Source organism: Narcine bancroftii, chromosome 2 (genome assembly GCF_036971445.1).
Source record: "Narcine bancroftii isolate sNarBan1 chromosome 2, sNarBan1.hap1, whole genome shotgun sequence".
NCBI classification, from domain to species: Eukaryota; Metazoa; Chordata; class Chondrichthyes; order Torpediniformes; family Narcinidae; genus Narcine; species Narcine bancroftii.
Genome location: NC_091470.1, coordinates 12,773,195 through 12,798,482, shown reverse-complemented (window position 1 = coordinate 12,798,482; position 25,288 = coordinate 12,773,195). Strand labels below are relative to the sequence as shown.

The 25,288-nt window shown below is 46.4% G+C and overlaps 1 protein-coding gene across 5 annotated transcripts in view; it reads left to right on the top strand.

Moving 5' to 3' along the window:
* The first annotated feature begins 1,135 nt into the window (after positions 1-1,135).
* The window catches only part of pomt2 (protein-O-mannosyltransferase 2), a 220,156-nt gene continuing 196,003 nt past the window's right edge, over positions 1,136-25,288 (top strand). For all 5 annotated transcript variants that reach the window (XM_069915874.1, XM_069915873.1, XM_069915876.1 and 2 more), the window contains exons 1-3: positions 1,136-1,399; positions 5,040-5,124; positions 18,896-19,000. In XM_069915874.1, the coding sequence (XP_069771975.1) occupies positions 1,173-1,399; positions 5,040-5,124; positions 18,896-19,000 (417 nt within the window). In that variant the 5' untranslated portion in view covers positions 1,136-1,172. The remainder of the gene's footprint in view (positions 1,400-5,039; positions 5,125-18,895; positions 19,001-25,288) is intronic.

The following is a 25,288-nucleotide window of genomic DNA, read 5'->3' as shown; positions in this document are numbered from 1 at the left end:
TGTTCCCCCCCGACCCCTACCCTGTGTTCCCCCCCGACCCCTACCCTGTGTTCCCCCCCCGACCCCTACCCTGTGTTCCCCCCCACCCGACCCCTACCCTGTGTTCCCCCCCCACCCGACACCTACCCTGTGTTCCCCCCCCCCCGACCCCTACCCTGTGTTCCCCCCCCCGACCCCTACCCTGTGTTCCCCCCCCGACCCCTACCCTGTGTTCCCCCCCCCACCCGACCCCTACCCTGTGTTCCCCCCCCACCCGACCCCTACCCTGTGTTCCCCCCCCTGACCCCTACCCTGTGTTCCCCCCCGACCCCTACCCTGTGTTCCCCCCCCCCGACCCCTACCCTGTGTTCCCCCCCCCGACCGCTACCCTGTGTTCCCCCCCCGACCCCTACCCTGTGTTCCCCCCCGACCCCTACCCTGTGTTCCCCCCCCGACCCCTACCCTGTGTTCCCCCCCCCACCCGACCCCTACCCTGTGTTCCCCCCCCACCCGACACCTACCCTGTGTTCCCCCCCCCCCCCGACCCCTACCCTGTGTTCCCCCCCCCCGACCCCTACCCTGTGTTCCCCCCCCGACCCCTACCCTGTGTTCCCCCCCCCCACCCGACCCCTACCCTGTGTTCCCCCCCCACCCGACCCCTACCCTGTGTTCCCCCCCCACCCGACCCCTACCCTGTGTTCCCCCCCCCCCTGACCCCTACCCTGTTCCCCCCCCACCCGACCCCTACCCTGTGTTCCCCCCCCACCCGACCCCTACCCTGTGTTCCCCCCCCCCCTGACCCCTACCCTGTGTTCCCCCCCCCACCCGACCCCTACCCTGTGTTCCCCCCCACCCGACCCCTACCCTGTGTTCCCCCCCCCACCCGACCCCTACCCTGTGTTCCCCCCCCACCCGACACCTACCCTGTGTTCCCCCCCCCCCGACCCCTACCCTGTGTTCCCCCCCCCCGACCCCTACCCTGTGTTCCCCCCCCGACCCCTACCCTGTGTTCCCCCCCCCACCCGACCTCTACCCTGTGTTCCCCCCCCACCCGACCCCTACCCTGTGTTCCCCCCCACCCGACCCCTACCCTGTGTTCCCCCCCCCACCCGACCCCTACCCTGTGTTCCCCCCCCCACCCGTCCCCTACCCTGTGTTCCCCCCCACCTCGCGGACGAGCGGCAGCGACGCGCATGTGCAGAGTTGAGGACGGTTGCCCTGGGAGACGCGGCCTGTACGGTGGGATCGGCCCTGGGAGGATGCGGTGCCGGTCGGAGGAGCACAGCCATTGTGCTGGAGGGGAGGGCTGTGCGGCAGCCCGGGGCGGAGGCCGAGGCCGAGACCGAGGCCTCCTGCTGCTCGTCACCGCGCTCTCGCTGCTCAGCCGCTTCTACCGGCTGTCGGAGCCGCCGCATGTGTGGTGGGTGGGGGAGGGGTCGGGGTCCTGGGTGGGCGTGGGTATACATGGGGTCCAGGGGTGGATGTCTGGGGGTAGAGGGTCCGGGGTGGTCGTATGTGGGGTGGATCTGGGGTTGGGTCAGGGGTGTCCATGATTCCCCATAATAACCCTTTCATTGTGGTGATGGCCCTTATGTGCCTCCTCTGTGGTGGGGAAGGAGGGGGGGAGGGGGGAGGGGGGGAGGGGGGGGAGAGAGGGAAGGGGAGGGAAGGGGAGGGGGGAGGGAGGGGGAGAGAGGGAAGGGGAGGGAGGGGGGAGAGAGGGAAGGGGAGGGGGGAGGGGGGAGGGAGGGGGGGAGAGAGGGAAGGGGAGGGAGGGGGGGAGAGAGGGAAGGGGAGGGAGGGGGGAGAGAGGGAAGGGGAGGGGGGAGGGAGGGGGGAGAGAGGGAAGGGGAGGGGGGAGGGAGGGGGGGAGAGAGGGAAGGGGAGGGGGGAGGGAGTGGGGAGAGAGGGAAGGGGAGGGTGGGGGGGGAGAGAGGGAAGGGGAGGGGGGGAGGGAGGGGGGGAGAGAGGGAAGGGGAGGGGGGAGGGAGGGGGGGAGAGGGAAGGGGAGGGGGGAGGGTGGAGGGAGGGGGGGGGAGAGAGGGAAGGGGAGGAGGGAGGGGGGAGAGAGGGAAGGGGAGGGAGGGGGGAGAGAGGGAAGGGGAGGGGGGAGGGAGGGGGGGAGAGGGAAGGGGAGGGGGGAGAGAGGGAAGGGGAGGGGGGAGGGAGGGGGGAGGAGGGGAAGGGGGGAGGGAGGGGGGAGGAGGGAAGGGGGAGGGAGGGGGGGAGAGAGGGAGGGGGGAGGGGGGAGGGAGGGGGGGAGAGGGGAAGGGGAGGGGGAGGGAGGGGGGAGAGAGGGAAGGGGAGGGGGGAGGGTGGGGGGGAGAGAGGGAAGGGAGGGGGGAGGGAGGGGGGGGAGAGAGGGAAGGGGAGGGGGGAGGGAGGGGGGAGAGAGGGAAGGGGAGGGGGGAGGGTGGGGGGGAGAGAGGGAAGGGGAGGGGGGAGGGAGGGGGGAGAGGGAAGGGGAGGGGGGAGGGAGGGGGGGAGAGAGGGAGGGGGAGGGAAGGGGAGAGAGGGAAGGGGAGGGGGGAGGAGGGGGGAGGGAGGGGAAGTGGGTGGAAGGGGGGAGGGAGGGGGGAAGGGGGGGGAGGGAGGGAGGGGAGGAGGGAAAGGAGGGGGAAAGTGAAGATTGAGGAATGGCAGAGAAAGTGAGGCAAGTTGCATGTGGTGGGAGAGGTTGAGCAGGTTTGGGTGGGTGGTTGATGAGGAAGGAAATGGGATTCAAGGTGAATGGAGAAGGGCTGGGGTGTATTTCAAGGGTGGGAGGGTGAGTGGTGCAGTTGGGTGGTTACTGTGGGTTGCAGAATAAATGACGTTGGAGAATTTGGCAAAGATGGTGATGCATGATAATGGGGGTGTGGTGGGCCAGAAGTGATATGGGAAAGTGGTCAAGATGGATCATTTGGTGCATAATGGAGAGGAATGTTGAGATTAGAATAAAGAAGAAATTGTGGTGAAGGGAGGTCAGATAGAACAAGTATATGCACTGGAGCATGTTGAAGTGAAGAAAGAAAAAGGGCTGGATTTTCTAAAAAACATTCAGATTGGTAAATCTCCAGGACCAGGTGAGCTGTACCCCAGGTAACTACAGGCGTTGGCAATTATCTTTGTGACCTTGGTCACAGGACGTTAACGAAGGCTGGAAAATGTAATCCCTCTTGTTTCACAAAAGGTAATGGGAAGAATCCTGGGAATTAAAGAACAGTGAGTCTTGCCTCAGTAGTGGCAAACTATTGGAGAGGATTCTTAGGGACAGGATTTATGAAAACACAGGACAGGTTTTGAGAAGTACAGTCTTATCAGGGATAGTCAGCATGGCTATAAAACTTTGGTGAGTTCAGTTGTAGTTGCCTCATTACAGGAAGGATACGGGAGCTATGGAGAGGGTGCAGAGGCAATTCACCAGAATGTTACCTTGATTGGAGTACATGTCTTATGAGGCAAGGTTAGCAGAGCTAGGGTTTTTCTCTTTGGAGCGAAGAAGGTTGAGAGATAATTTTATGGAGGGCTACAAGATTATGAGAGACATGGGTAAGGTGGACAGCCAGCATCTTATTCCTGGGGCAAGAGTAGCAGACACCAGATGACATCTGTGCAAATTGAGGGAAGGAAAGTTTATGGGAGATGTCAGGGCTATGTTTGTTTAACACAGAGTAGTGGACACTTGGAATGCATTGCTGGGGTGGTGGTGGAGGGACCCTGTACAAGAGGGACATTTAAAAGACTCTGGGCACATGGATATGAGAAAATAGAGGATTATGGGTGTAAGGTGGGGAAAGTTTGGTTGAGTATGTTTCTGTTGGTCGACAGAACATCATGGACCAAAGGGCTGTCCTGTGTACTCTTGGATGGGAAAGTCAAATTAGGGTATGATCATGATACGACTGTTCCCTTCCGCCATCAAGGAACCTTGAATTTAAATGTAAAAAATTTTTAGACAGCCATTAGATTTAGATTTATTATCAGTACATACATGACATCACATACAACCCTGAGATTCCCTCAGAGTAAACATGTAAACAAATTAAAAAAACTAAACAAATTGCAATACAGAGAGAACAATAAAATCAGGAACATGCACAAGTAAGAGTCCTGAAATGAGTCCCTGATTGGTTTGATGTTGAGGAGTGTGATGGTGGAGGGGTAGCAGCTGTTCCTGAACCTGGTGGTGTGAGTCTTGTGGCACCTATACTATACCTCTTTTGTGATGGCAGCAGTGAGAACAGGGCATGTGTTGGGTGGTGTGGGACTTCGACGATTGCTGCTCTCCCATGGCAGTGTTCCCTGGAGATGTTCTCGATGGTGGGGAGGGTTTGGCCTGTGATGTCCTGGGCTGTGTCCAGTACCTTTTGGGGGTCTTTGCACTCAGGGGTATTGGTATCCCCATGCAGCCGGTCAGCACACTTTCCACCACACCACTGTAGAAATTTGCCAGGGTTTCCGGTGTCATACCAAACCTCCACAAACTCCTGAAGAAGTAGAGGTGCTGACTTGCTTTCTTCATGATGCTGTTGGAGGAAAAGTACTCCAAGATAGTGACTCCCAAGAACCTAAACTCCCAAGAACATTAACCTACATTCCCTTACGTTTTGAAGAAATGCTCAGGCCTAAAACTCCCTATCGATGCTGTGAGATCTGTTGAGTTCTTCCAGCATTTCTATGTTTTTACCATTATTCTCTGTTTCCTGAGCTCAGTTTGGATTGCAGTTGACTCATTTCCCAGTAGGAATGATTCTGGAAATATATCCTGCGTTATTGTTTCATTGGTCTGAGGGGCACCTCTTCCTGTTTGAAGACTGTCGCCTGAGTGATATGCAAATTAGCCTCTGTCATTTTCACATTCCTTGTTATTAATTCTTGTCTCAGCTTCTGCTTTTTGTTTTTACCGTTCATTTAAGAACTTTTTTTAAAACCCTTCGTTTAAGAGTATTTTTTAACCCTTTGGGAGTTTTTATTTTGCATGCATCAGTGAAGTGTTAGTGATGTGTGCTTGCAAGGAATCTGGCTGAGAAAGTAACATTTTTTAATTCCAGCGTCATGTATTTTTATTTCCTTTACAGTTGGGACGAAACTCACTTTGGAAAAATGGGAAGTTACTACATCAACCGGACATTTTTCTTCGATGTTCATCCTCCATTAGGCAAGGTATGAATTTCTGCATAAGGAGTGAACGAACTTGAGTTGATGAGGATCGTAAAACGAGAAGAGTAGGATGAAATATTTTCATCCTTATTCATGAAGAAGGCTGGAAGGATTGTGAGGGCACTGTGGGGAACTCAGGATTCCTTTGTTGTCATGTAATATACAGAACATGTAATATTGCACAAAATTTTCTTTTGTCTGTCGTAAAGCAGACAAAACGTCACCATTAGTGTGGCCTAGTGCCCCTTACAGTAAGAGAGAAAAAAGAAGCAGAAGGGAGTCCCTTCAGAGTCGCTGAGTGTCTGTGACCGCCTCCAGCTCTCCTACAGACTCTCCAGCCGCACAGACTCCTGTTTGATCCATCGGCAGCCTAAGCTCCAGATCCAAACCTCCGACACCATCAGGAAGCCTTCAGCGCTCAAGGTTCTTTAGGAGTCCTTGCCTTCAGCACCTACTCGAATCCCAGTTCTGTAACCTGGTTCCCATGAGGCAGTCTTCAGACGTCTGCAGCCTGTGTGGGTCTTTTGGCTGTAGGTTGTCAGCCACCCACAGCCAGCATGGGTCCTTCAGCCTCTGAGTCCCTTGTTGGTCCACTGCTGTGGTCACCAACCTTGTAGGAGAGTGGATTTCCCCATTTCCGGGGATTGGTGCAGGGACCTCTGTTTGTAAATACAGGTTGAGTACTCATAATCTGAAAATCTGAAATGCTCCAAAATCTGAAACGTTTTGAGCACTGACGTGATTCCACGTGGAAAATTCCACACCTGACCTCACTTGCCCATGTGGGGCTCTGACACTCTGTTGGCACTAGTTTGCTACCAACATCATGACAGCCAGACCTACATGCATTACTCACTGTGTTTCTTGTTTATTCTTGCTCTGTGGTACAAAGATGACCAATGGTGAAATAGTCAAAATGGTTCTGAATTAAGGTAACTTCAAAACATTACTATCATGTGAGATCTGAAATTCATCTCCACCTAAAATGCCATGTTATGTGACCAGCAACATTATTGTATTGAAAGTAACTTGATCAAAATGCTACATCATAGGTGGAGACTGAAAGCCTGCTGTTGTTGGATGTTGGTGTTTGACGGCTGATACAGGTTTTCTGTTGATGCTACTGTGCTGCTTAGTTACCCTAAATGCTCGACCTGTATAATATCTACAAATGACATAGATGGAAGTGAAGATGGATGTGCTGGTAAGTTTGCAGATGACACAGATTGGTGAATTATGGGCAGTGCAGATGTCTATCTGAGCATACATCAATATATCATTTACAGATATGGGCAGAAATATGGCAGACGCAGTGTGAAGTGTTGCACTTTGGGAGGTCAAATGTTAGCGGAAAGTGAGCAGTTCATAACAGGTCCGCGAGCTGCATTCATGTACAGATGTATCTGGGGTCCAGGCTTGTAGCTCACTGGAAGTGACCACACAACATTTCAGTACAGGCCCTTCAACCCTTGATGTTGTGCTGACCTATATAAACCTGCTCCACAATCATCTAACCATATACAGCACAGAACAGGCCAGTTTGGCCCTACTAGTCCATGCCGGAACAAATCCCCACCCTCCTAGTCCCACTGACCAACACCTGGTCCATACCCCTCCAATCCTCTCCCCTCCATGTAATTATCCAGTCTTTCCTTAAATGCAAATAACGATCCTGCTTCGACCACCTCCGCCGGAAGCTTATTCCACATCCCAACCACCCTTTGCGTGAAGAAATTTCCCTTCATGTTCCCCTTATAATTTTCCCCTTTCAATCTCAAACCATGGCCTCTGGTTTGAATATCCTCCACTCTTAATTAAAAAAGCCTATCCACGTTGACTCTCTTTGTCCCTTTTAAAATCTTGAACACCTTCATCAAATCCCCCCTCAATCTTCTACGCTCCAGAGAAAAAAGCCCCAGGCTGCTCAATCTTTCCCTGTAACTCTAACCCTGACATCCTGTCAACATTCTCGTGAACCTTCTCTGTACTCTCTCTATTTTGTTTCTATCCTTCCTATAATTTGGTGACCAAAACTGCACACAGTATTCCAAATTTGGCCTCACCAATGCTTTGTACAATTTCATTATGACATCCCAACTCATGAATTCAATACTTTGATTTATGAAGGCCAACATTCCAAATGCCTTCTTCACCACACCATCTACCTTAGTATCAGCCTTGAGGGTACTATTTACCATAACTCCTAAATCCCTTTGTTGCTCTGCACTTCTCAATTGTCTGCCATTCAATGTATATGACCTATTTAGATTTGCCTTTCCAAAATGCAACACTTCACACTTATCCGTATTAAATTCCATCAGCCATTTCTCAGCCCAGTCCTCGAGCTTTCCTATATCTCTTTTTAAGCTACGGTAATCTTCCTCACTGTCCACAATACCACCAATCTTTGTATCATCTTCAAACTTACTTATCCAATTCACTACCCCTTCTTCCAGACCTCATACTTACAGCCCTTTATTTTTTCTTACATTAATGAGTCTTTCAAATGTCCAGATTGCAGCAGTTTCCACCACCACCCATGGCAATACATTCTACCTGTCTGTGTTATTAAAATTAAAATTTGTCTCTGGCATCTCCCGAAAACTGTCTTCCACTCAGTTTGAACAGCCATCATCTGCTATTTACTTCTGTTGTCTCAGGAGAAAGTTGATGGGGTGATAGAGAAAGCACGTGGTATGCTTCCCTTCAATGGTCGGCATTGAATATCGAAGTAAGGAAATGGTGTTGCAGTGATGTAAAACTTCGATGAGGCTCATTGAGAGTACTGTGTGCAAGTCTGATTGCTCCATTACAGGAGGCTTCAGGAAGGGTAAATCTCTTAATGCGCCTTTCTAAAACCTGTAAATGAATCTAAAATCTGTAATAGGTGACCAGGGACACACAATATCACTCAACCTAAATGATGCCAGAATGAGTTTGAGCAATAAGGAGAGGTGAGACAAACTTGGTTTGTTTTCTCTTTGGCACTGCACTCTGAGGAGTGACGAGATAGAAGCTGATAAAATTATAAGAGACATAGAGAGTTGGAATCTTTTTCTCCAGCATCAATATTAAGGAGATGCTTAAGGTTACTGGGGGGGGGGGTTGGAATTGGGAGGGAGGGTTAAATCCAGGTGTATCCAAACCAGAAACCATGGGTGGGGGTGGGCAAGGGTTAAATCCAGGTGTAGCCAAACAACCATGGACAATCCATGAGATTTACACACTGTTCAGACCACATCTGTGGCATTCAGCTCAGACGATTCAGAAAGGCCAGGAACAATCTCCGTAAGACCACTCCAACACAAGGGACAATTGTGTCCAAGCTGGGCCCTCGGACAGATACTTCACTGCTGTGGCAGGGCTTGCATTCCCTGGCATCAAATAAAATGAAACAAGGTTGTATCTTTAATGGTAATGTTGGGGAGGCTTTGAACAAGGTTCCTAGGTGGAAGGAATCCAGTGTTTGGAGCAGTTGGTGGATAGATAAATGCAAGACGCAGGGAGACTGAGAGGAAGGACTGGCAGTGGATAGGTATGAATACTGTTTGGATGGGTTGAAATGTGTGAGAAGTATGAAGAACAAGGGTGATGAACTTAAAGCATGGATCATTATGTGGAACCATGATGTACTGGCCTTTACAGAGACTTGATAGGATAGGGTGCTTGATGTTCTGGGGTTTAGATGCTTCAAAAGGAAGAAGGGAGGTAAAGTAGGTGAGGAGCAGCTAATTGGGTGGAAGTCAGAAATGGAAAGGAGCAATCAATATTCCATAGCCCCCTCCAATAGTCTCCAGACCATTGAGGAACAAATTTTGGAAAGGTGCAAAAATAATAGCCTAATATTGATTGAGTGCCAAAGATTTAGGTTCCCTACACAGTTTGTGTGCGGGCCAACCAGAGGGGTAGCATTTCATGCTTGGAGGAAACAAAATGACAGCTCCAGCAGCGATGCCACTGGTGGGGCCCAGGAGAGTGGGGAGCGGAGACACAGCATTCCTCTGCAGGGTCCTACTGACAGGTTGTGACGCTGATGGCTCTTCATGGCCTTTAAAAGGCCTGTTAAAGGACCCAACTGTGTTTTTTAAAAAAATCATGCAACCTTAGAGGTTTGTGCCTAAGATGGTGGCGTCTGTGCTGGGCAGTGTAGCTTGAGGGGTTGCAGACCTCAGAGGACAGCAAACTGGCATAAGGCACCAGAAATGGGGAACACTCTCCATTGAAAAGAAGAAGCCTGGGAGACCATCCTACAGGGAAGGTGACCAAAGTGGTGGACCAGCAAAGGGTCAGCAGCTGAAGGATCCACACAGGCTGCAGGCAGTTGACAACTTATGGTCATAGGGCTCACACAGGCGACTGGTCATGGTCATGGGTACCAGATATTGGGACTTGGACTTGGACTGAGGGTTAGAAGAGCCTTGTGCGCTAAAGTCTTCATGATCATATCGGAACTTTGGACCTGGAGCTTGGGCTGCCAGTGGTTTGAATAGGAATCTGTGTTACTGCAGAGGCTGTGGGAACTCTGGAGGCATATCCACGGACACTCAGTGACTCTGAAGGAAATCTCTTTTGCTTCTTTTATTGTTAGAGGTGCCGGGGAATGCTCAGTGCTACTCTTTGCTGTGTGGCGACAAAAGCTGAAATATACAAGACCTTAAGACATAAGAGTAGAAATGGGATATTCAGCCCATCGAATCTTCCCTGCCACCTAATCATCATCTGATCCATTTTCCCACAGCCCCACTGCCGAGCCTTCTCCCCATCATCTACTCAAAAACCAATCAATCTCTTGACTTAAATACATCCAATGATCTGGCCTCCACAATTGCCTGTGGCAGCAAATTCCACAGATTTTCCACCCTCTGGCTAAATAAATTCCTCTGCATTTCTGTTCTAAGTGGCCACCCTTCAATCCTAAAGTTATGTCCTCTTATCCTTGACTCTCTTTTTTCTCTCTCTTTGGCTTGGATTCGCGGACGAAGATTTATGGAGGGGCAATGTCCATGTCAGCTGCAGGCTCGTTTGTGGCTGACAAGTCCGATGCGGGACAGGCAGACACGGTTGCAGCGGTTGCAAGGGAAAATTGGTTGGTTGGGGTTGGGTGTTGGGTTTTTCCTCCTTTGTCTTTTGTCAGTGAGGTGGGCTCTGCGGTCTTCTTCAAAGGAGGTTGCTGCCTGCCGAACTGTGAGGCGCCAAGATGCACGGTTTGAGGCGATATCAGCCCACTGGCGGTGGTCAATGTGGCAGGCACCAAGAGATTTCTTTAGGCAGTCCTTGTACCTCTTCTTTGGTGCACCTCTGTCACGGTGGCCAGTGGAGAGCTCGCCATATAACACGATCTTGGGAAGGTGATGGTCCTCCATTCTGGAGACGTGACCTACCCAGCGCAGTTTGACTCTACCACCATGATAAACAACCTTTCTACATCTATTCTGTCCATGCCTTTCAACATTCAAAACTTTTCAATGATATCCATCTCATTCTCCTAAATTCCAACAAGTACAGGCCAAGAGAAGTCAAACACTCCTCATCTAACCCTTTCATTCCCGGAATCATCCTTGTGAACCTCCTCCAAATACTTTCCAATATTAACACACCCTTTCTTAAATGAAGAGCCCAAAACTGCTCACAATCTCCCTGGTGCCTTATAAAGCCTCAACATTACATCCCTGCTCTTGTATTCTGTTCCTATTGAAACGAATGCCAACATTGTATTTTCCTTCTAACATAACATAACAATTTACAGCATGGAAACAGGCCATTGGGCCCTTCTAGTCCGCACCGAACCAAACACCCCTCTCTAGTCCCACCTCCCTGCACAATGCCCATAACCCTCCATCTCCTTCTCATCCATAGACCTGTCCAACCTTTTCTTAAATAATACAATTGACTCCGCCGCCACTATTTCTCCCGGAAGCTCATTCCACACGGCTACCACTCTCTGAGTAAAGAAGTTCCCCCTCATGTTACCTCTAAACCTCTGCCCCTTAATTCTTAACTCATGTCCTCTTGTTTTAATCTTTCCTCCTCTTAATGGAAATAGTCTATCCACATCCACTCTGTCTATCCCTTTCATAATCTTAAATACTTCTATCAAATCCCCTCTCAACCTTCTACGCTCCAAAGAATAAAGACCTAATCTGTCCAATCTCTCCCTATACTCTAGATGCTTAAACCAAGGTAACATTCTGGTAAACCTTCTCTGCACTCTCTCCACTCTGTTTATATCCTTCCTATAATTAGGCGACCAGAACTGCACACAGAACTCCAAATTAGGCCGCACCAACGTCTTATACAGTCTCAACATCACCTCCCAACTCCTATATTCCATGCAATGATTGATAAAGGCCAGCATACTAAAAGCCTTCTTCACCACCCTATTCATGTGAGTTTCTACCTTCAGGGAACGATGTACCGTTACTCCTAAATCTTTCTGCTCTTCTGTATACCTCAATGCTCTCCCATTTACCACGTATGTCCTGTTCTGATTCTTCTTACCAACTCACTACCAACTCACTACCAACTCAACCTGCAAGTTTACCTTCAGGCCGTCCTGTACAAGGACTCCCAGATAACATTTGATTCTAGGTATTTACAATTTTCTCCTCATTTAGAAAGTAGTCTGCCCGTTTTTTTTTACCAAAGTGCATAATGTTTACTTTCCAAGATTGTATTTCATTTGCCACTTTTCTGCCCATTCTCCTAAACTCTCTCAGTTCTTCTTCAGCTTCTGTGTCTCCTCAACAGTACCTACTCCTCCACCTACCTTTGTATCATCTGCAAACTTGGCCACAAAGTCGTTAATTCCATAATCTAAATCATTAATATACTCACACTAGTATGTTTCCTGTTATACCATGGGTTCTTGTTAAATAGTCTCATGTGTGGCACCTTGTCAAGTGCCTTCTGAAAATCCAACTACACAAAATGCACCTCATCTCCCTTACCCAGCTTGTGTGTCACTTGTTCAAATAATTCCATACAAGGAAGATTATCTCCTAAGGAACAATGCTTTGGCCAATGCTATCATGTGTTTCCATGTTCTCTGAAGTCAGGCTAACTGGTCTATAATTTTCTTTCTGCTGCCACCTTCCCTTCTTAAATAGTAGGGTGACGTTTTCAATTTTCCAGTCCCCTGGGACCATACCAGAACCTAATGATTACTGAAAGATCATTACCAATGCCTCCACAATCTGAACAGCTACTTCTTTCAGAACCCAAGGGTTCAATCCATCTGGTCCCATCCTTAGACCATTTAGCTTTCTGAGCACCTTCTCCCTTGAAATAGTAACTTCCCTTCCCTGATGCCCTTCGACATCTAGACACTAGTGTCTTCCACAGTGAAGACTGATGCAAAATACTCATTTAGCTTCTCTTCCATCTCCTTGTCTCCCTTGCAATGGAGGGAGTGCAGAGGCGATTCACCAGGCTGATACCTGGAATGGCAGGAATGACTTATGAGGAAAGATTGCGCAAATTGGGATTGTACTCGCTGGAGTTTAGAAGATTGAGAGGGGATCTCATAGAGACCTATAAAATTCTGGCAGGACTGGACAGAATGGATGCAGATGGGATGTTTCCAAGGATGGGAAAATCCAGAACCCAGGGCCATGGTTTGAGGATAATAGGCAAACCATTTAGGACCGAGATGAGGAGGAATTTCTATACCCAGAGGGTGGTGAATCTGTGGAATTCATTGCCACAGAGGGCAGTGGAGGCAGGTTCATTAAATATATTTAAGAGGGAATTAGATCTATTTCTTCAGTATAAGGGTATTAAAGGTTACGGAGAGAAGGCGGGGACGGGGTACTGAACTTTAAGATCACCCATGAACTCGTTGAATGGCGGAGCAGGCTCGAAGGGTCGAATGGCCTACTGCTCCTATCTTCTATGTTTCTATTATTATTTCTCCAGCGTCATTTTCCTCTATCTACACTCATATCTCTTTTATTCTTGATATACTTGCAAAATCTTTTGTATCCTCATTCATAAGCACCGTTAGTGTAGTCGTTAGCTCAACACCATTACAGCACCAGCACCCAGGTCTGCTTGGGTTTTCCCGGATGCTCCGGTTTCCTCCCACTGTTCAAAACGTATTGGGGTTTGGAGGCCAATCAGATGTAATTGGATGGCATGGACTTGTGGGCCAAAAAGGGCCTGTTATCATTCTGTATGTTCTAAATTTAAAGTTTAAATTTGGCAGCTTTCTTTCATGCTTCATCTTTTCCTGCCTTATAAGTTTTTTAGTTGCTTTCTGCAAGTTTTTCAAAACTTCCCAATCCTCTGTCTTCCCACTATTTTTTTGCTTCTTTGTATGCCATGGAACCATGGAACATTACAGCACAGAAACAGGCCTCTTCAGCCTTTTTAGTCTGGGCCGAACCTTTTTTTTTGTTGCCTAGTCCCACTAACCTGCACCCAGTTCATAGCTCTACATACCTCTTTCACCCATGTACCTGTCCACATTCATCTTAAAATGTTAAAATTGAGCCTGCATTCACCACTTCAGCTGGCATCTCGTTCCAAACACTTACCACTCTCTGTGTGAAGAAGTTCCCCCTCATATTCCCCCTAAACATTTACTCTGTCTGTCCCCCTCATAATTCTAAATGTCTCTATCAAATCTCTGGATAGGTTCTATGACCCTGCTTGTTTTCCTTACTTTCCATGACTCTGTCCCATTTCCTGAGTAAATACTGATTTAAAAGAAAACATTTAAGACCTCTCCCTTTTGTATGCCCTCTCTTTTGCTTTGACATTACTTGTCAACCACAGTTTGACATTTTTCCAATGGAATAGTTCCTCTTTTTAGGCATGTATGTATATTGCACTTTCCTAATTTCTCTCAGAAACTCCATCCATTGCTAGTCTGCTGTCCTCTCTACTAATGGTTCCTTCTAATCTACTTTGACCAACTTAATCCCCTTTACCTCACTGAAATACTGACCTGACTTAGTTTCTGCTTGTTAAATCTTAAATTGAACTCAGCCATATTGTGATCGCTGCCCCTATTGATTTCTTTACTCAAAGTTTTCTAATCACCTCTGCTGCATTATGCAATATCAATCCATTTCAGCTGATCCCCTATTGGGTTCCTCAACAAGATGCTCCAGAAAGCCATCTTTTATGATTCATGCATATTAGAGTAAAACACAAAAGTCTGCAGACACAGTGATTGAAGTAAAAACACAGTGCTGGAGAAATCCAGCAGGTTAAAAAAAAGTGTCCTTTATATTTTTTTAAATTTATATGTACAGCACGGTAAAATAACAGGCCACTTTGGTCCATGAGCCAGTACCACTCAATTAATCTCCAACCCCATATGTTTTGAATGGTGGCAATAAACCAGAACCCCTGGGGAAAATCCATGTAGATATGGGGAGAATGAGCAAACTCCTTACAGCGCTGGATTTGAACCCCGGTCCCGATCACTGGCACTGTAACAGCATTGCTCTAACCACTACACTAGCTTATTTTTGTCTTTACCTTGTAACTTGATGAAGGACTCAAGCCTGAAACGTGGGCTGTGTATCTTCATCTTTGTTCTGTAAAGTACAACTGTTTGACCTGCTGAATTTTTAATCATGTATATTACATTGTTATGTATCATTACATGACAATAAAAGGAATCTTGGAAATGAACCTGGTCAGGTGTTTGTCCTCTTGGCGAGTAAGCATTTCAGAAATAATGACCACTACTCTCAGACTTCTGGCATAGCTATGGACAAGGATAGGAGGACTCAAATTGGGAGATTGTTTAATTGGGAGCGGGCTAGGGATAATTACACTGGTATTTGAATCTGGGAGTGTTGATCAGGAACAAATGAAATCATGGCAAATAGACAGCAGAAATAAGGAGTTATAGATAGGTTTGCTCCACTGAGACAGGGTAAAGGAATCTGGATTGACAGATTTGGAACAGTCAGTGACAAAGATGAAGTCGATTAGGAAGCAAAAACAAAGCAGCACACTTGAGATTGCAAGCAAAGAATATAAGAAGGAACTTAAAAGAGCTGAAAAGGACATTAGAGAAGGCCTTGGCAAGTACATAGAACAGTACATCACATGAACAGGCCCATTGGTCTATGATGTCAGTGCTGAACATGATGCCCAAATTAAACTCTGGTGTCTCTTTCACAATTGCTCTGTCTCCTTTGCTGCAGCACCCTATCCCCTTGCCTTTCCTCTTCTTTCAGACAGCTACCCTCCCCACTAGCACCTCAGCCTTTTTCACTTCTACCCTCCACCTGGATCCACTTATGACTTCTTGCTGTAAGCATGCTCCTACACCTGCCCCTTTCTCCTCCTCCCCCAACCCAACCCCCTCCCCCATCTTTTTATTCAGGCGCCTGCCTGTATTTTGCTCATATGTTGATGAAAGGCTCAGGCCCAAAATGTTCGTTACCCTTGTGACGGATTATTTTATATTTTATATAGATATGTTTGAAAGGAGATAAATTGTGCATTTGTTTTAAAAAAACAAACACTTCACAACACAGATTGCATTTAAAATGCCAGACAGTCCATGCTCCCAGTGCCTTTGTAAAGACAATGCTTTGTTGAAGGACTTCACAAGTAGGTGTTAATTGGACGTTCTGTGGAGTAATGGATTATTGTTTTGGAAAGCAACAGATGAACAGACTTGGAAAATTGGGTCCGGTGCCACAATCTGTCTGAATGCAGTTTGCTGTTCTAAAAAGGTCATGTGGTTTTGCAAGTAGAGAGAGTCAAACATAATCTCTTATATCTGTATGTATTCAGTTACATCTCATCCTTCGTCACTCAAAGGAGCTCTGTCAACCTTGCTTAATGTGATCTGTTCTCCAAACCAGGCAATATTCTGGTAAATCTCCTCTGCAAACTATCTACATCCTTCCTGTAATGAGATGACCAGAACCGAATGCAATACTCCCAAGTATGGTTTAACCCAGTTTGTAGAACTGCAACATGACCTCACGGCCACATAAACACAATTGCCCAAATAATGAACGGCAATTTCTTAACCATCCTATCAACTTGAGTTGAAGAGTCTTAAAATAATGATGCAGCTCATTTTAACTGGTTAGATCACACAGAGTGGGATGTTCAGTTCTGGTTGCCTCATAAGAAGGTTGTGGATGCTTCAGAGAGGGTGCATGGGAAATTTATCAGGATGTTAGCTTGGTTGGAGAATATCCAATGAAGAATGAAGAAAGGTTGACTGAGCTCAGACGATAAGAGGCGACTTAATAGAGGTGCATAAGATGAGGAGAAGCATAGATAAGGTGAACAGGGTGGCAATGGCTTATTACAGATGTCATTTATTGTGTGGAGGAAAGTTTAGAGGAGATGTTGGAGATGAGGTTTTTTCTTTACACGGAGAGTGGTGGGTGATCAGTAGGAAGAATATTTAAAAGGCTCTTGAATTTGACACTGATGTGAGGAAAAAGGAGGGTTCAAGGCTGCTAGGCAGTGAAGGATTGGATTGAACAAACCACAAGTGCTGGAGAAACACAGCAGGTCATGCAGTAACCAATGGTTTGGGCTTAAGTCCTTCTTCAAGGAGGGAGATAGGGCCATTTGGAGGTATACAAATTAATAGGTAAGAGGTCATCAGTGGATATGGGTGGGACGGTCAGAGAAAAAAGGCTGAGAAGTCATCAGGGAAGAGGTAGCTCTGAATGGAGAGGGAATGGAAGGGGATGGGGGGTGGAGGAAGGGGGTGGGAACTGGTGGAAAGGAGAGAAGGTGAGAGAGACGAGGGAGGGGCCTAACAAACTGGAGAAATTCATGTTAATGCCTTCTGGTTGGAGAGTGCACAGACAGAATATTGGGTGTTTTTCCTCCAATTTGTGGGTAGCCTTGGTTTGGCAGTGCATAAGGCCATGAAAAGACATGTCAATGTGGGAATAGTATATGGAATCAAAATGGTTGGCCGCTGGGAGGTCCCTGTTATTGTAGCAGACAGTGCGAAGATGCTCCACGAAACAATCTCCCAGTCTCTCCAATGTCGAGGAGGCCACAATGGCAGCACAGGATGCAGTAGATGATCCTGCAGATTCACAAGTGGCAGGACTGTTTGGAATTGTGGTGAAGGAGCAGGTGTGGGTGCAAGTGTAACATTTATTGCAGTCTCAGGAGTAGATACTGAGAGGTTGATTAGAGGAAAGAGATGAGAGGACAAGGGAGTCCTGGAGGGAGCTGTCCCCGCAGGGAGGGGAGGATGTGTCTGGTGGCAGGATCACGGAGGTGGTGGAAATTGTGGAGGATAATGTGTTAGAAGCAGAGACTGGTGAAATGGTAGGTGAGGACAAGGGAAATCCTGTCCTTGTGCATGGGGGTAGAGGGGGCCAGGGCAGAGGTTCAAGAGATGTGGGTAAGGGCTGAGCTGATGACAATGGAGGGGAAGCAACCTTTTTTGAAGGAGGACATTTCTGATTTTCTGGAATGGAATTACTTATTCTGGGAGCAGATGCGATGGAGGCAGAAGAATTGTGAGAAAGAAATAGAATCATTGCAGGGGATAGGGTGTGAAGAGGTGTAGTTGAGGTAACTATAGAAGTTGGTAGATTTGTAGAAAATATCTTTGGAGAGTTTGTCTCCTCAGAGGGAGACAGTGATATCAAGAAAGTGAAGAGTGTTGTCAGAGATGGACCAAATGAATTTGAGTTTGGGGTGAAATTTAGTGGCAAAGTGGATAAAGTTGGTGAACTTGTGTGCAGGAGGCAGTCCCAATGTAGTCGTTGATGTGGCTTTGGAAGAAATGAGTCCACAATTGCTTCACATAGCCAACAAAAAGGCTAGGATAGCTGGGGCCCATGTGGGATCCCATGGCTCCCCCTTTAACCTTTAGAAAATGGGATGAGTCAAAAGAGAAGTTATTGAGGGTGTGAACAAGTTCTGCAAGGCAGAGTAGGGTAGTGGAGGGGACTGGTTGGATTTATGGTTGAGAAAGAAACGAAGGGCTGTGGGACCTTCAGAATGGGGACTAAACTTTATCTAACATTAATACTATGGCAGCATGCCATTAGGCAGGTGAACCAGCCCTGCATGTCACGCACACGGCGGGGCAGCCGGCCAAAATGGCGCCGTCGGGGGTTTCTTCCTGACCTCGGCACCAGGCCTAGAAGCCTGCGCTCTGCGGCCCACGTGACGCCCTGACGGCGTCAGGGCCCACGGTGTGGTTCTCAGCCAGGTCCGGGCAGGGAGCATAAGACCAGCCAGGCAGACCTCAAAAAATCAGTTTTTGCTCACTGAACTGAACCCCTTTGGTTGTGAAGTTATTCAATAAGCAGAGTAGCCGTCGCTACAATACTTTCTTTACATAATTGTTTCAAATCATTTTCATCTCTTTGTCTATTTAAATCAACCTCCCATCTTAATCTTGATTTATGAATTAATTCAGTATAATTTTTTACATCAATTTATCTCCTCAAAAATTAAATAAGTTCATGTTGTCTGCCTGATGTCTTCTTCTCAATGATAGCTTCAAACATTTTCCCAACAACTGAGTAAATTCTGATATCCTCCTTGTGTATCATTTGTTTTTATCAATTTTTTAAAAAATGTGTCGTGATGCAAAGACCCAAGTATGACAGTGTTTTTGCGCAATTTGAGTACTGTTCTTGTATCATTTGATACAACTGTTTGTAATTTGTTTGTCTAGAAATAAACCCCAATTTTCAGCTTTTTTATAATTGTATTCTGGACAAAAAGTGATTATTTTACTGTTTTCAATATCTCTAATTGTTTACTACTTACTGCCTGTATTCAGTTGTCTTTTTCCTGTTTTCAGATGTTAATTGGGTTGGCAGGATATCTGACTGGATATGATGGTACCTTCCCCTTTAAGAAACCTGGGGCTAAATATGAGCACCACAAGTACTATGGCATGAGAGCGGTAAGCAAGTAGGGCGGACCAATCAAACGGAGTGGGAATTGGGCCAGAGGCATCAACCTGGGTATCTCAAGATCAATGAATCAAACTTCTTCTCCTACACATCAGTACAAAGTACAGATGCAATGTGACATGTACTTGTGGAATTAATGGAGAATGAAGAACTTGCTCTGAAGGATATTGATAAGGAAATGTGCACTGAAAATCTGGAGTTTCCAGCAGTTTATTGTCCATCTTTGATTTATAATGCTCCTTTTGCAATGTCCATCCGTTTACATGTCATTTCAGGATGAAGTGGGGTGTATGGTTAGTGCAACACTGTTACAGTGTCAGCGACCCTTTTTCGAATCCTGGACTGTCTGTAAGGAGTTTGTATGTTTTCCCTGTGACTGCGTGGGTTTCCTTTGGGGATTCCAGTTTTCTCCCACCTTTCAAAAAGGTACCGGGATTTGTAGGTCAATTGAGTGTTATTGGGGCAGCACAGGCTTGTGGGCTGGAAGATCCTGTTACTGAGCTGTATGTCTAAATTATAAAAAACATTTTGAGGTTTGGATGCACTTAATTATTATGTACACCTTTGATTGTCCAGGTATATCAGCCTGGAATGGTGCAAAAATAACAGGGTTATGGGGATGGGAGACTTCAACTTCCAAACTACTGACTGGCACCCCCTTACTGCAATAGGGACAGGTGGAGCAGAATTTGTCAGACAGGGAGCCAGGGCTGAGGTATGAGTCCGCCGTCGGGGTGTCAGGAGTTCAGATGGGCAGGAAGCTGGAGTGTTGGGAGCTTGGAGTGCGGGAAGCCAGGGCGTTGGGAGCTTGGATACATGGGTGGTCAGGGCATTGGAAACTCAGGTGGGAGGGTGGATGGGATGCCGAGAGCTCAAGTGGCCGGGAGGCCTGGATCACATTTACGCCTTGCACTGCCCGCAACATAGCCACGCGCACCACAACCATGCGATTGCAAGCCATGTCCACGAACATGACACAGTCAACTTATTTCCGCAAGCCGCACACACATCATGGGGCTCATGAGACGCAGTTTGGGCATCACTCATCTCAATCATTGATACAGAGGACAACAATAGTCCCAGGACCAATAATTGAGAACATAAGAACAGAAGAAATAGGAGCAGGAGTCGGCCATCTGGCCCATCGAGCCTGCTCGGCCATTCAATAAGATCGTGGCTGATCTGATCATTGACTCAACTCCACCCACCTGCCTTTTCCCCATATCCCTTAATTCCTTTTTTATGTAAAAATCTGTCCAACTGAACCTTAAATATGTTTAATGAAGTTGCCTCAACCCCTTCCCTGGGTAGAGAATTCCACAGATTCACTCCTCTCTGGGAAAAAAAGTTTTTCCTCATCTCCATCTTCAATCTACTCCCCTGAATCTTGAGGCTCTGTCCCCTAGTTCTGATCTCACCTACCAGTGAAAACAATTTTCCTGCCTCTTATCTGTACCTTTCATAATTTTATGTTTCCATAAGATCTCCTTTTATCCTTCTGAATTCGAGGGAGTATAATCCCAGATGATTTAGTCTCTCCTCATCTCTGCGATCAACCTGATGTCCCTCCTCTGCACTGCTTCCAAGGTAAGTCTGTCCTTCCTCAAGTATGGAGGCCACCCAGTTCTCCAGGTGCGGCCTCACCAGGACCTTGTACAGTTGCAGCATGACCTCCCTGCTCTTGAATTCAATTCCTCGAGCGATGAAGGCCAACATTCCATTTGCCTTCTTAACAACCTGTCACCTGCAACCCAACTTTTTGCGATTTATGCACAAACCCTCCCAAGTCCTTCTGCATACAGCATGCTGCAGTTTTACACCATTTAAATAATAATCTGCTCTTCTATTCTTCCTGCCAAAGTGGATGACCTCGTATTTACTAACATTGTATTCCATCTGCCAGACATTTGCCCACTCACCTAACTTAACTCTATCCTTCTGCAGCCTCTTCACATCCACTGTACAATTTGCTTTTCCACTCAATTTAGTATCATTCACAAACTTAGTTACACTACACTCTGTCCCCTCTTCCAAATTCAGTGTAAATGGTTAACAGCTGCAGGCCTAGCACTGACCCCTGCGGAACCTCACTTACACTGTCTGCCATTCAGAAAAACACCCATTTATCCTGACTCTCTGCCTTCTGTCAGTGAACCAATCCTCAATCCATGCCAATAGACTTCCCCTGACTCCCATTCATCTGTATCTTATTGATGTCTCTTGTGCGGCACCTTATCAAACACCTTCTTGAAATCCAAATAGACAACATCAAGCTGTTCCCTTCTATCTACCGCACACATTATATCCTCAAAGAACTCCTGCAGGTTTGTCAAACAAGACCTGCCTTTTCTGAATCCATGCTGCGTCTGCCTGATGGAAACCCTTTCATTCTAAAGGTCTTGCTATTTCATCCTTAATGACAGCTTCATGTTTTCCCGTCTAAAAAGATTAAGCTAACTGGCTGATAGTTACCTGTCTTCTGCCTACATCCCTTTTAAAAAAAGGTGGTGTGATGTTTGTTGTCTTCCAATCTGCCGAGACCTGCCCAAAATCCAGAGAATTTTGGTAAATGACCAACGCATCGACTATTCCCTCAGTTCCCTGGGATGCATCCCATCAGGAACAGGTGATATGTCCTCTTTAAGTCCCATTAGTTTGCTCATCACTATCTCTTTTGTAACAATTATTTTATCGAGGCCCTCACCTCCCTTCACATCCCTATCACCACTCTTTGTCTTCCACTGTGAAGATTGACACCAAATATTTGTTCAATGCCACAACCGTTTCCTTATTACTCAATATCAATCACCCTTTCTCATCTTCCAAAGGACCTATGTTGACTCAAGCCACCCTCTTCTGTTTTATATATTTATAAAACATTTTGCTATCTGTTTTTATATTTTGTGCTAATTTACCTTCAAAATCTTTCCTCCCTTTCCTTATTTCCCACTTAGTTGGTCATTGTTGCCTTTTAAAGTTTTCTCAGTCCTTCAGTTTCCCACTACTCTTGGCTACTTTATACATATGAGCCTTTAATTTTATACTTTCCTTTATTTCCTTAGTTAACCAAGGCTGGCTCTTCCCTCTCTTACTGCTGTTATTTTTAACGGGAATATATTTTTGTTGAACACTGAAAAATCTCTGAAAGTCTTCTACTATTCTGCCAACTAGCCTGTGCTCCCAGTCCATGTTGACCAATTCCTCCCTCTCCTGTTGTAGTCTCCCCTGTTCAAGCATAATACACTAATTTTAGATTTAACTATTGCACCCTCCTCTTGTTACAGGCCTCCAGTCAAGAGAGGAAATCATCAACCACCACTCTCCAGCTTCTTCCTCATAACCAATATTGAATCCATTTTACCTCACCATGAATATCAAGTGCCTTGACCAACCTTCCTGACTAACCTCCCATGTGTAACCTTGACAAAGGCTTTGCTAAAGTCCATGTAGACAACATCCTTTTCTTTATCAACTTTCCTGGTAACCTCTTCAAAAAACTGCAAAATTTGTTAAATACAACCTACCACCACAAAACCATGTTGAGTCTCATGAATCAGTCCCTGTACATACAAAAAATACATGCATGAATAAATATGATGATGTAAATGTAGTTCTTAATGTTTAGATAAAATGTTTGTATCAAAATGTCCATGTAAGAGTAAAAACATGCATGTGTGGTGCTCACCACAAGGCAGGCGAACCAGCCCCGCTTGTAAACCACGCGGTGGGTCAGCCGGCCAAAAGACGCCGTCGGGGGTTTCCCTTCCTTCCAGCTCGGGGCTCAGAAACCCGCGCTTGGGGACCACGTGACGCCCAGGTGATGTCAGCACCCTCCAGCGCAGTTCTCACCCAGGGCTGCACTTATACCCAGTATAAGTGCAGTGCAGCCCAGCAGCCTGCAATAAACTAGTCTGCTCACTGAGCTCAACCCGTCTGGTTGCGTGTGTTATTGCAAGAGCAGTGTAGCCACTGCTACACACGTAATATTTTTTCATTTAATGTGGCTCTCAAACATTTGAGGTTTATCGTATGTGGCTTATGTTAAGCAAGTTTGGCTACCATAGCCTTGATAATAAAGTGGTAAATTGGATCAGCAGGTTTGCAGATGACATAAGGATTGGAGGTGTAGTGGACAGCAAGGAAGGTTTACAAAGCTTGCAAAGGGATGTGGACCAGCTGGAAAAATGGGATGGAAAATGGCAGATGGAATTTAATGCAGAAAAGTGTGAGGTGTTGTATTTTGGAAGGACAAAACAAGGTATGGCATACAGAGTAAATGGTCACTGAGGAGTGTGGTAGAACAGAGGGATCTGGGAATACAGATACATAATTCCCTGAAAATGGCATCAGAGGTAGATAGGGTTGTAAAGAGAGCTTTTGGCATATAGACCTTCGTAGATCAAAGTATTGAGTATAGGAGTTGGGATGTTATGTTAAAGATGTATAAGACATTAGTGAGGCCAAATTTGGAGGATTGTATTCAGTTTTGGCCACTTAACTACAGGAAAGATATCAGTAAGATAGAAAGAGTGCAGAGAAGATTTACTAAGATGTTGCTCAGATCTCAGGAACTGAGTAACAGGGAAAGGTTAAACAGGTTAGGACTTTATTTCCTGGAACGTAGAAGAATGAGGGGAGATTTGATAGAGGTATTTAAAATTATGAGGGGGATGGACAGAGTAAATGTAGAGGTCAGGTTTATCCACTGAGGGTAGGTGAGATACAAACCAGAGGGCAAAGGTTAAAGTTGAAAGGGAAGAAGTTTAGGGGCAACATTAGGGGGAATTTCTTCACACAGAGAGTGAACATAGAACAATACAGCACAGTACAGACCCTTCGACCCTCAATATTGTGCTGAGTGGTGGGAGTATATAGAACGAGCTGCCAGCTGAAGCAGTGAATTTTAACATTTAAGAAAAATTTGGACAGATAAATGGATGGGAGGGGTATGGAGGGATGTGGAATGGGTATAGGTCAGTGGGACTAGGCCAGTGGTTCTCAACCCTTTTTCTTTTCACTCACATACACTTTAAGTAATCCTTATGCCATCGGTGCTCTGTGATTAGTAAGGGATTGCTTAAGGTGGTATGTGGGTGGAAAGAAAAAGTTTGAAAATCACTGTTTTAATCGTATCTAATTGATTTGTTATGTTCATGGTTTCATAACTCCAAAGGAAATGGGACAATGACAAGCTTTCTCAAGCAAAATATTTCAGTAACAATTGGGTCTAGAGCAATGATTCTCAACCTTTCCTTCCCATTCACATCCCACCTTAAGCAATCCCTTACTAATCACAGAGCACCAATGGTATAGGGTGTACTTAAAGTGGTAGTGGAAAGATTAGGCAGTGATATTTTTGCACCAACTAGAAAACTAAAACATAAACTGAAGGCCTGTTTTCTGTGCTGTAATGTTCTGTAGGAAGGACAACATTAAAATAGTGCAAATGAATATTAGATGCAGAATGATTTATTTGTAATTGAAGGCTTAAATTACTGAGAGTTAAAAGGCTAAAGTGCAACCTTATGGATACTTACAAGATCACGAAGAGCACGGATAATAGAGATAATTACTGGCTCATTCCTACGGTAGGTGTATTCAACGAGATTGAAGGTGCGGGGTCTGATGTAAGTGGGATCTAATGATCTGTGCTTGCCATTGGAATTGTTGTTTGTTATATCTTTTCATGACTTGGGTGACAATGTAGTTAGCATAGTTAGCAAGGTTGTGGGTGACACCAAAGTTGTTGGGCTAATGGACCAAAGTTGGTGGCCCAGTGGACAGTGAAGAAGATTTTTTTGAAAAATTTAGACATAGCACTGTAACAGGCCCTTTCTGCCCACGCCAATGCTGCCCAATTAATCTACAACCCCCCTGTACGTTTTGAATGGTGGGCAGAAACCAGAATCCCCGGAAGAAATCCATACAAACTCCTTACAGGCATGGTGGGATTGCGCTGTAACAGCGTTGTGCTAACTGCTACGTTAACTATGCCATCAATCTCATCACAGCAGGATCCAGATCAAATGGGGAAATGGGCCAAGGAATGGCAGATGGAATTGTTGCACCTATCCAAGTGATCATGTCTCACAGAAAGGAACAATAATTTTGGTACAACTTGGATTGGGTTGTAAAGAGAGCTTTTGGCACGTTAGCCTTCATAAATCAAAGTATTGAGGCCTGCTGACCAAGTTGGCAATTTGGATGGTCTCATTTGCCTGCATTTGGTCCATAATCCTCTGAGCCCTTCCTATTCATAAACCTGTCCAAATGTCTTT